Source organism: Narcine bancroftii, chromosome 1, assembly GCF_036971445.1.
Source record: "Narcine bancroftii isolate sNarBan1 chromosome 1, sNarBan1.hap1, whole genome shotgun sequence".
NCBI lineage: Eukaryota > Metazoa > Chordata > Chondrichthyes > Torpediniformes > Narcinidae > Narcine > Narcine bancroftii.
Genome location: NC_091469.1, coordinates 121,320,151 through 121,332,667, shown reverse-complemented (window position 1 = coordinate 121,332,667; position 12,517 = coordinate 121,320,151). Strand labels below are relative to the sequence as shown.

At 40.4% G+C, this 12,517-nt stretch overlaps 1 protein-coding gene across 11 annotated transcripts in view; it reads left to right on the top strand.

Annotated features, from left to right (window-relative positions):
- The window catches only part of poc5 (POC5 centriolar protein homolog (Chlamydomonas)), a 103,090-nt gene that overhangs the window by 88,863 nt on the left and 1,710 nt on the right, over nt 1-12,517 (top strand). For 5 of the 11 annotated variants that reach the window (XR_011357565.1, XM_069937583.1, XM_069937574.1 and 2 more), the window contains one exon: nt 5,480-5,650. Coding sequence is in view for 8 of the 11 variants with exons in the window: in XM_069937583.1 (XP_069793684.1) it covers nt 5,480-5,650 (171 nt within the window). In the remaining 3 variants the exon portion in view is untranslated. Of the gene's footprint in view, nt 1-911; nt 1,035-2,454; nt 2,549-5,479; nt 5,651-10,615; nt 10,907-12,517 lie in introns of those variants that run through there. The other 6 variants (XR_011357577.1, XR_011357575.1, XM_069937594.1 and 3 more) reach the window with 6 other exon arrangements.

Genomic DNA, 12,517 nt, shown 5'->3' with positions numbered 1-12,517 from the left:
GTTCTGATCACCTCATTGCAGGAAAGATGTGGAAGGTGCAGAGGAGATTTACCAGGATGTTGCTGGGATTGAAAAATATGTCTGATGAGGCAAGGTTAGCTGAGTTGGAGCTTCTCTCTTTTGAGCAAAGAAGGATGAGAGGTGACTTAATGGAGGACTACAAGATTATGAGAGGCATAGATAAGGTAGGCAGTCAGCATTTTTTCCCCCAGGCCTGGAGTAGCAAACACCAGAGGACATCTCTACAAAGTGATGGGAGGAAAATTTAGATGAGACACTGGGGACACTTTTTTTTGGAGAGTTCTGGGTGCCTGAAATGCATTTTCGGGGTGGTGGTGGAGGCTGGAACAATAGGGGCATATAAAACTCGGAGATAGGCACAGGGATGAAAGTAGGGTGTGTTTAGTTTTTTTTTGGTAGGTATATATGGGTTGGCACAACATCGTGGGCCAAAGGGTATGTAGTGTGAACATAAGAACATAAGAAATAGGAGCAGGAGTAGGCCACCTGGCCCATCAAGCCTGCTCCACCATTTAATATCAAGGCTGATCTGATCAATGACTCAACTCCACCTGCCTGACTTTTTCCCATTATCCCTTAATTCCTTTTTTATGTAAAAATCTATCTAACTGAACCTTAAATATGTTTAATGAAGTAGTCTCAACTGCTTCCCTGGGTAAAGAATTCCACAGATTCACTACTCTGGGGGGGAAAAAAAACAGTTTTTCCTCCTCTCCATCTTAAATCTTCTCCCCTGAATCTTGAGGCTGTGTCCCCAAGTTCTGGTCTCACTGACCAGTGAAAACAATATTCCTGCCTCTATCTTATCTATCGCTTTCATAGTTTTATGTTTCTATAAGATCTCCTCTCATTCTTCTGAATTCAAGTGAGTATAATCCCAGATGATTTAGTCTCTCCTCGTAGGTCAACCCATTCATCTCCAGGATCAACCAGGTGAACTTCCTCTGAACTGCCACCAAAGCCAGAATATCCTTCCTCAAGAATAGAGACCAGAACGGCACCCAGTTCTCCAGGTGTGGCCTCAACAGTACTTTGTATAGTTGCAGAATGACTTTCTTGCTCTTGAGTTCAATTCCTCTAGTGATAAAGGCCAACGTTCCATTTGCCTTCTTAATAACCTGTTTTACCAGTAACCCAACTTTTTGCGATTCATGCACAAGCTCTCCCAAAACCTGCACTACAGCATGCTGCAGTTTTTCACAATTAAATAACAATGTGCACTTCTATTTTTCCTACCAAAGTGGATGACCTCACATTTACTAACATTGTACTCCATCTGCCTGACCTTTGCCACTCACCTAACTTAACTTATCCTCCTGCAGCCTCTCCACATCCTTTGTAAAATGTTCTTTTCCACTCAATTTAGTATCATCCACAAAGTTTGCTACACTGCACTCTGTCCCCTCTTTCATATCATCAATATAAATGGTGAACAGTTGCAGGCCCAGCACCAACCCCTGGGGCACCCCTCTTACCTCTGCCAAACAGAAAAACACCCATTTATCCTGACTCTCTGCCTTCTGTCAGTTAACCAATCCTCAATTCATGCCAATATACTTCCCCCGACTTCACTCATCTGTATCTTATTGATAAGTCTTGTGCGGCACCTTATTTGGAAATCCAAATATACAATATCAACCTGTTCCCTTCTATCTACCGCACCCATTATATCCTCAAAGAACTCCAGCAAGTTTGTCAAACAAGACCTGCCCTTTCTGAATCCATGCTGTGTCTTGATGAAACCCCTTCATTCTAAACATCTCGCTATTTCATCCTTAATGATAGTTTCAACCATTTTCCCAACTACAGACATTAAGCTAACTGGCCGATAGTTACCAGTCTTCTGCCTACATCCTTTTCTAAAAAGTGGCATGGCATTTGCTGTCGTCCAATCTGCCGGGAACTGCCCAAAATCCAGAAATTTTTTGTAAATGACTACCATTGCATTGACTATAGCTCCCACCATTTCCCTCTGTACCTTGGGATGCATCCCATCAGGACCAGGAGATTTGTCTGCTCTCAGTCTATTTGCTCATCACTATCTCTTCTGTAACAATTATTTTATTGAGACCTTCACTTCCCTTCTCATCCCTAATATCACTCTTTGGCATGCAGGACGTCTTCCACTGTGAAGACTGACACAGAACGCCTCATTGCCTTAGACATTTCCTCATTACTCAATATCAATTTCCCCCTCTCATCTTCCATTGGACCTGTGTTGCCTCTAGTCACGCTTTGCTGATTGATAAAAACTTTTGCTCTCTGTTTTTATATTTTGTGCTAATTTACCTTCATAATCCTTCTTCCCTTTCCTTATTTCCCATTTAGTTGTCCTTTATTGCATTTTAAAGTTTCCCACTACACTTGGCTACTCTACACGAGCTTTTAATTTTATAATTTCCTTAGTTAACAAAGGCAATATTCTGTGTGAAGATTTTTCAGATTTATAAAGAGCAAAAGCGAGGTGAGGGTCGACTGCTGGAAAATGACACTGGGAAGATAGTAATGGGGGACAAGGAAATGGCAGGTGAACTCCTAACTATTTTGTATCAGTTTTCACTGGGGAAGATACCACCAGAATGCTAGATATTCGAGTGTCTCGAGCAGAAGTGGGTGTGGTCACTATTACTAAGGGCAAGGTGCTGAGGAAGTTGAGAAGTCGGAAGATGGATGTTACCTGGACCAGGTTGACCATACCCCAGAGTTCTTTGAGATATCAGAGGACATTGTGGGGGCTTTTGTAGGGATCTTTTAGGAATAGCAGGATTCTGGAATGATTCTGGAGGACTGGAAAATTGCAAATGTAATTCCATTCTATAAGAAGGGAGGGAGGCAAAAGACAGGAAATTATAGGCCAGATGGCTCGGCTTTGGTGTTTGACAAGATGTTAGAATCTATTATTAATGTTGAGGTTTTTGGGTTCTTGATGGCATCCAGTTAAATAGGCAAAAGTCAGCATGGTTTTATGAAGGGGAAATCTTAACAAACTTGTTGGAATTCTTCAAGGAGATAACATGAATGGGAGTCAGTGGATACAGTTTCCTTGGGTTTTCAGAAGGCTTTTGACAAGGTGCCACACACAAGGCTGCAATTGAAGAAAAGAGCCCATGGTATTTTGGGGAAGATACTGACATGAATGGAAGATTGGCTGACTGGCAGGAGGCAGAGAGTGAAGGGGGTTGGGTGGGAAGAGGCCAATGACCAGTGGACTTTGGTTGAAAGAATGTGTTTAGACTATTTTCTAAATGGGCAACGAGTTCAGAAACAAAAGTTGTAGACTCCTCATGCAGGATTCCCTAAAGGTTAATTTGCAGATGGTCAGACCACACATGGGAGTATTGTGAGCAGTTTGGGCTCCTTATCTGAGGAAGAATGTGTTGACATTAGAGATGGTGCAGAGGACGCTCACTGGAATGTCTGTACTCAATGGCCTTTAGAAGACTGAAAGGGCTGGATAGAGTGGACTAAAATGGATATTTTCTTTGGTTGGGGTGTCTGGGCCCTAAGACCATCCCTTTAGGACAGAAATGAGGATGAATTTCTTTACCCAGTGGTGAATCTGGAATTTGTTGCCGCATCAGCTGCGAAAACCAAGATGTTGAGTATATTTAAAACTGAGGAATACAAGTTCTTGATTAGGAAGAGAATAACGGAGAAGGCATGAGAATGGGGTTTAAAAAGTATCTTAAGTCAGCCATGATGAAATGGTGGTACAAACATGATGAGCTAATTGGCCTATAATTCTTATTGTCTAATTTGATTTGTTGTACTTTGGAGGGACAAACCAGGGTAGGACTTTCACTGTAAATGTAGGAGATTCTGGGAAAACCATGCAAAATTCCTTGAAACTGTATGGGGTCATTAAGAGAGCTCTTGGATAATTAGCCCTCAGCAAAGTATTGTATACAGGAGTTGGGATGTTACGTTGAAGTTCCATAAAGACATAGCCATATTTGGAGTATCGTGTGCAATTGTGTGCAGCTGCGGGAAAGATATCAATAAGATTAAAAGGATGCAGAGAAAATTTACAAGGATACTGCAAATTACAGTAAATAGTTTAACAGGTTAGGACTTTATTCCGTGGAATATCTGAGAATGAGGGGAGATTTGATTAAAGGCATAAAAATTGAGGGATATTGATAGAGTCATCATTTTTCTCTGAGTTTGGGTGAGACCGGAGCTAGAGAACATGGGTTAAGCCGGGAAGGGGGAGGGGTGGGGGTGATGGTTGGTGGTGGGAGAAAGGTGAAATATTCAAAGGGAACATTTGGAGGAATTTCACTCTGAGAGTGTGGAACAATCTGCCAGCAGAAATGGTGGATACAGATTCAATGTCAACATTTAATAGAAATTTGGATGGATATATGGATAGGAGGGGTATGGAGGGTGCAATTCAATGAAACGAGGCAACAAAGTAGTTCAGCAAAGACTAGATGGGCCAAAAGCCCTGTTTCTGCAAGTAGTATTCTGTGGTTCCACCTAATTTACTTCCTGTTTTCCCACCCTTCTCAGGAATTCTCTCTGCAAATTCTTTTGATTCCAAAGTCATAATAATCTAGAATGTATAGATTTCTAATCTATGGTGTTATTTGTACTCTATGCGACCCTCTCCATTTTTGTTCACCTCAACACTTGATATACTCTTCTAGTCCCCTATTTTGTGTAGTTCTCATTCTGAAGCATTTAATCAATTAACCCTATTTATGGGGCTGCAAGTACTATGTTCTAAGAAAGTCAACATTTTCCTGTGGAATTTACCAATAATCCCATTTTATATTCCACTGTATTTGATTCTTGTGCAATTAATATTTTTGCATTTATCCTCGGGATGAACTTTGAGATGATGTTCTCTTTTATAAAGAAGTCTCTTTTGTGATGCTATGATCTCTCCATTCTAGTACTATCCCTGCAAGTGTTTTTTTTAATCTGTTTGTAATAAATTAAGATCAGAAAACTGGCCATCTTGCAGTTAACTTTCTAGTTTTGAATATCGGGGATAGGAGGCCTTGACAAGTAGGATTAAGGGGAAAAAAATCCAAGGTGTTCTTAACGCAAGTGAAGAACTGGAAGATGACGAGAGAGAAGGTAGGACCACTGGGAGATAAAATGGGAACATGTGCCTCAAGTTCCTTAATGAATAATTCAGCGTGCCCAAGGGATGAATTGATGGTCACCATAGTTCAGGCAAATGTACTAATTACAGTCTCAATCCAGTAGCCAGTGTGGGCAAGATTTGTTAATCTTAGTGAAGAACCTGGCAATTTGCATTGTACTGTGTCTCACAACCTTCATTATTCACCATCGAAGTTCTCGCAAAGATGTTGAGGGAAAAAAATGGGACTTTGGAAATATTACCTTGATTTTATTAATTTGTTTTTACTTGTTTTGACTTTCAATAGAGTTGTCATCCAACTTTTAATTTTGAAACTGACTTTCCTCCCCCTCCCCCCACATATAGCCTGTTACAAAATGTGCAAGCTCAGCACAACAAAAAGCTGGTAAAACCATAGTGGCACGATTGACGGGGCAATCAGATCCATCCCCCAGAGGAATTAAATGTGGATCAAGCCAGGGAGTGAGTCCACCAATGACGACAATTTGTGTGGAAAGACATCATCCTGTTACACAGGTAATAAAATAAAGCTAACTGCTTCAGATGCAATGAAATTAAACACTCACTTCAACCTCTTTTCTATATTAAATTTGTAATATTCAAGTGAAACTCAGAACCATTTTGTCTGTGCTTATTCATGCAATACACATTATTTTAGAGGGGTGAATGTTGTTTTTGAATCCGTTGATAGTTGAAATGGTTTCTAATGTGCACATTATCTGCCCTTCCATAAAATCTTCCAATGTTGAGCTACTTCTAGTATACAGCATCCAAAATGAGAATTGAATTGTTCACTTGTGCATTCATGGCATACAGTAATGAATCACAGGGAATCTTGAGGCATGTTTCTGAGGTAAGATCCAATTTGCTTGGGATTTATTAAAATTATATAAGCATACAGAATATGATTTTGGCCCAGCATAATTGTGCAAACTCTTTGAAAATAGTCTTGCTTGAACCCTTATCCTTGCTTTTTATCCATGTTGAACCAGTTGGTTCAACTTTCAGAATTCGATTTTTGCAAGTTTCTAATAACATTTTTTAAAATCTTCTCAAACTTTTGCTGAATTTTAAATCTGATCTTGAGTTATTACCCACTTATTGGAAAGGAATGTACGGTAACTTCTCAAACTAAATCTCTGTTCCACAAACCCCACAAAGTGACATAAGTTGGCTTCATGCAAGTTGCCATAGCTACATCTTTGATCTCGTGGAGTTGAGTTTTTATTTCAGACCGGCTTCAGATGTTCTCCCTCAACTCTTCTCCATTATGTTTAACTTCTTGTATAAGATGTGATTTCTTTCACTTTGCCAATTTCCACCCTTGTTGTCGCTTTCACAATCTCCATTTCTAATTCTTTCCTCCCTTACTACATTTCTGGATCTCTACCTCCACCTTGAGGGACAGTGTCAAATATAAATTCTAAACCCACGTTCTCCACATTCTTCTATCTCCATTGTACTTGCTCTGATAATGAGGTGTACAGGTGCTCTGTGTTTTCTTTCCTGAACCATGACTTCCCCTCCACAGTAATTAACAGAGCCCTTAATTATATTTCATCTATTTGTTACTGGGCTATAAATCCCACAAAAGTGCCACTCCACTAGCTTCTGCAATCAAGAAATCATTTTTTGCCATTTATTTCACTAACAATCCAGTAAGACATAACTTCCCTATCCCCTCTCCTTCTCACTCCCACCCCTTCCACATCCAGGTGCAGATCAATAAGACCAGGCTGACTAAATAGTTTGGCACTGATTAGATGGGCCAAAGGGTCTGTTTCAGTGCTGCAGTGTTCTGTGGTTCTTCAGAACATGATTCCCACCATATTTCTAAGGTTTAACGACATATTTTTCAACAACCACTCCACTACAGGTATATCCCACTTTACGAAAGTAGAGTGTTCCTATGAAACCTTTTGTAAGCCGAAAAGGCATAAAGCGAAGACCCATTCACTACTATTGAAGGTATTTTCATAAAAGCAAAAACCCATTCAAATTTTCAGATAGCGAACACTGATTTCTTCATAAATGGAGTGTTCATGAAGCAGGGTATACCTTTATCTGCCCTGGTTCCTATTCCTCCTGCAATTCTCGTTTAAACCCCCAGAGCAGCACCTGAAAGCCTACCCAAAATGATATTGTTATCCCTCCATTTCAGATGCAAGCTGTCTTGCTAGTTCAGGTCCCACTTTACCTGGAAGACAGCCCATTGACCCAAAAATCTGAAGCTCTCCCTCCTGCACTATCTCCTTAGCCACATATTAAGTTGTATTATCCTCCTATTTCTGGCCTTACTAGCACATGGTATGGGTAGCAAACCAAAGATCACAGCCCTAGAGATTCTTTCCTTTAACTCTCTGAACTCACTTTGCAGGACCTTGTCCCATTTCCTTCCCACATCATTGGGCCCTATGTGGACCATGATATCTAGCCATTTATTCTCCCAGTTGAGAATGTCATTAATTCTATCTGAGACATCATTGACTCTGGCATCTGAGAAACAACACTCCATCTATGAGTCTCAGTCTTGTCTATCAAACCTCTTACTTGTTCCCTAACTATCACCTCAGATCGCTTCTTCTCCTCTCTTCCCTTCTGAGCCAAATGGCCAAACTTCGTGCCAGAGATCTGACAGTTGTAACTTTCCCCGATAGGTAATTCTCAACAGTATCCAAAGCAGTAGGCATGTTATTGAGAGTTACCCAACACTCGCTGTCTATTCCCTTTCCCTCCTCTTAACATCACACAACTCCCTGCCTCCTAGATATGACTGCCTCTCTCCAACTCCTGTCTATCACCCCCTCAATCTTCTGAATGATTTCATGCTCATGTAGTCTCTAAGGATCTGCAGCTGGATGTACTTCTGGCAGGTGAGGTTTTCAGAGACTCTTATGGTGTCCCAGATTTTGCAAACTGACAAGAGCATACCGCTACCTTTCCCACTGTTTACTCTGTGCAATAAAAGACCACACCTGACTTCATTTGTTCTGACTTGTGCTTCCTTACTGAAGCTGTTTCCTACAGGGATACCATCAATGCTAACACCTACTGTACTTCCTCAGCCTCTTCATGCTGAAGCCTCTTGAGTCAAAAGCCTCTGAGTCTTCCACTGGGCCCATCCTACAATGGCTGCTCCACTTGAGCTTCTGTTTTCATCAATTACAATTAACCAGCCAATCTCACCTAGCTTTACAGGTGTTTTTAAGCATTCCTGCTCGTTTCAACTCCTGCTTCTGAAAATGAAACTCAATGAAACCAATGTATTTTAAATCCCAAAAGAATCATGCAAATCTAGGTACTATAAATACAAGATGAAAGCTTGGAGGTAGATTAATTGAAAGTTGCAATGTAGCCATTTTTTTTGATGGGTAGTAAAGGCAAGTATTAGGTTAGGTACAGATTGTGACCAACTGAATGCCCCAATTTTTGGTGGACCTATTTTCCTTTCTTCATGTCAGAAAGTGACCATTTGGCCAATTGTGGTTATGCCAGCTCTGAGCCATTCCACTCTCTCACTTATTACCCTCTAACCCAGGGGTGTCAAACTCAAATTCACAGAGGGCCAAAATTAAAAACTTGGACTAAGTCATGGGCCAAACTTAATATGTATTGAAAATTTTCAACCACATCTGCATGTTTTCTATTCTTTCAACATATGTAATGTTAAACTTTTTCTTATTAAAATAAATGTTTAATAATAGTTTTGGTTAAACTTTTTCCAGAAGAAGCATTAGCAAATGAGAAATAAAACATTCAATAAATAATATTTCTCTATAGCCTTGAAGCTCCTTTTAAATGTATTTTTTTCACAAGCCAACAAGTCAAAAAAATAACAACTTGCTTCACTGAAAATCAATCTTTCAACTATGAACAGTTGAAAGTTAACCAAAGAAAATATGAATCCAAGCTTAGCTTGCTATACTGTGATTTACTCTGATGCACCTGGATCTAAACCAGATACTTGGCATCTCTTAGATGCAAGTTCATCAAACTCTGGGGTCAGAGTTTGCCTCCCACCTGTCTTGAAAGGTCCTGTTTTCTGTCTTTGGTTTGGCCATTTTTCATAAGGGGTTTATTACATGTGAGTTAGGCGACAGGTCGCAGATACTAATGAAAGTAATTAGAGGAGGTGGGGGCGATTAGTGGGCTGATGGGCCGGCGCCAATGCATTTGCAAAGCATTCTGGGATTTGTAGTATTAGCTGTGCATGCACTATACTGGCGTGGCGGCCAGCGGGCCAGCTCTAATACATATTTGATATGATCTTGCGGGCCAAATATAATTATATCATGGGCCAAATTTGGCCCGCGGGCCTGAGTTTGACATGTGTGCTCTAACCTATTCTTTCACCAATGCCCATGAACAACCTGATTGCCCCATCAGCTACACTCTGCAGGATAATTTAGATAGCAAATTAATTTAACAACCAACACATCTTTGGGATGTGGGCATAAACTAGAGCACCTGAAAGGAACCAATGTTACCAGAGGGATCTTCTGCAAACTGTAGACAGGTTATGATCTAACTTGGTTCATTAGAGCTGTGAGAGGTGTGCACTATCTGAGCTAAAGTTATATCACTTGACCTCCTTTTTCAATATTGCTTTGCCACAAGCACATTTGCTAGGTTTTTTTGGCTGAACATTTGAACCCTACCAAAATATATTTGATTTTACAAAAAACTTGGAAGCTAACCTTTAATTTGAAAAAAGCCAGAAATATCCCAGTGCACTTATTCAAACAGCAGATGCATCAAATGGTGTCAAGCGAGACAAAAAAATGAAAACTCCTCACAACAGAATATCCTGCTATTTTTTCCATTAGCCCTTGACCTTGCATGCATAGCAAAGCACAAGAATATACAGCATATAATACAAATCCTTTGTGTAGATCACATCATAAAGCCACAGCAGCTACAGAATATTAATTTATTTTCACTGCATTGAACTGCAGAATTGAGCTCTGCAGACTGCCTAAAGGACAACTGAAGTCTGTGATTGTTACCTTCTGTTTAAATTAAACTGTATAGTGTTCAGACATTTTATCAAAATATAAACTATATTTTTGTTAATAAAAAAATAAATAAGTTTAATCTAAAAAACAAGGAATATAAAGATTGCAGAAAAGAACTGAAGCAAGGCATTAGGAAGGCCAAAAGAGGTGGGCAGGACTGAACAAAATCCAAAGTGTTTTAAAACCAAGAGGATGACAGGGAGAGAGTAGGATAACTGAGAAGCAAAGGAGGGTATAAGTGGGCAAGGTACAAAATGAGTACTTTGCTTCTGTGTTTTCATGTGCCTCGTACAATGTTCATGTGCACCAGCTTCTCTACCTTCTGCCCAAAGATAGTTGTGAGAAGAGGTTGAGACCAAGGTGATGGGGGTCCTTTGGGATGGCTTCCTTCATGAGGCAGTGCTTTATAAGGATACATTCAGTGGATGGCCTTGTGATGGACCTGACTATGTTTGTTACCTTCCAGAACCTTCTGTGTTTCGGGGCAGACGATTGACCAATCCAGGCGAACAATCAGTGAACTTTTCACAGTGCACCTGTGAAAGTTTAGAGACTTTGTCGGCACCCCAAATATCTTCAGACTCCTAAGAAAATAGAGGTGTTGCTGTATTTCACAGTGGCCTCTGCTGGGTTCAGGAGAGAATTATGAAATGTGCACTCTCAGAAACTTGATGGCTCTAACCCTCTCCACCCCTCTCACATCATTGTCTCCTTCCTAAAATCAACAATAAACTCAGTCTTTGTGACATTTGAGAGCAAGGTTGTATTGACTTCTCTGATTTATATTAAGACCCCTCCCCTGGTGTATGTCTCGCTCTCTCTCTCTCTCTCTCTCTTCCTCCAGCTCCCCATCTCCTTCCTATCAGAGAGCTATTTTTCTTAGCCCTCTGCCCTCTATCACTTCTCAGCTTCTTTCTCCTCAATACTTATCGCCTTTAGCCTATGCTCTTTCCCTTTCCCCTTTCCCCCCCCCCCACCCAAATATTTGTTTTAGTCCTTCAAGTAGGCTGACTCAGAGGGTGCAGATGCATGGGTTCCATAGTATTGATCTTTTGGATACAATATCGTCCGGCTCATAGAAAACAGATGAGTTGTGGAAAACTGGGCTGAAGACCTGTGACTAATGGTGTTCCACAGGGATCTGCATTGAGTCCTCTGTTGTTTGTAATGTACATAAATAACTTGGATGCAAAAGTCGATGGGTGAGTTAGTAAGTTTGCAGATGATACAAAAAATGGGTGCAGTTGTGGACAGTGTAAATGGTTATCAAAGAATATAACATGATCTAGATCAGTTATAGATGACAGATGGAGTTTAATCCAAGCAAGTGAGAGGTGTTGCATTTTGGAAGGTCAATGTAAGGGGAATCTACAGTTAATGCTAGGGCTCTTTAAAAATATTGATGTGCTGTGTTGGTCCAGATCCTTGGCTCATTGAAATTGCAAGTAAATGGAGTGGTGCATAAGGTATGTTATACTCAATGCCTTGCCCAATGAAGCCAAGCGTACAAAATTTCTGAAATCATGTTGCAGCTGCCCTGTACTTAAATCTTTCCTTCGGCTCCACTTAGAAAACTGTGTGCAGTTTTGATTGCTACACTGCAAGAAGGACGTGGAGGCTCTGGAAAGGATATGGGGAGGTTTATCAGGATGTGGCCTGTTTTGGTGGGTGTGAGTCATGGGGAAAGATGGGATAAATTTTCTCTGGATTGTAGGAAGCTGATGGGCAACCTGATAGAGGTGTATAAAATCGTGAAACCCTTGTGGCCAATCTGAAATTTTTACGCAGGATGAAAGCATCACAGACTTAAGGACATGCATTGAAGGTGAAGAGGAGGAAGTTTAAGGGAGGTATGCAAGCCAAATATTTTAGTGGTAGGTTCCTGAAATGGGCTGTCAGGAGTAGTGGTGGAAGCAGATCCAATTAGGAGCCTTTTGGTTACACTTTAATATGAGGCCATATTGGGCACAAAGTGCAGATTTTTAGTTCAGCACAGACAGGTGGGCTGAAGAGCCCTATTCTTGTGTTTGCTGTTGCATTTTCTTTAAGGACCTTGTTTAAAGTGAATTTCTTTGAAGTGTCATGAGAGCATCCTGATAAATGTATGGTACTTGTAAAAAAGGTTTGCATCATGTCTGAACTGCACTTCAGTTATGATGCCCTTAAACTACCTGTTAATTCTCTTTTATTTTTGTTAGCTGTCAAATAAAATGATGTATAATCCATGAAATGCTAACGTAGAAAAGTTAACCATATTTATTCAGATGAGGTATCTCATTCAATTCCAAAGAGGCAGCCACTCAGAAAGTTACTATGCCCTGTTATAAGACTAGCTGGAAACTTCTGAGATTTTCATGTTATCATAAAT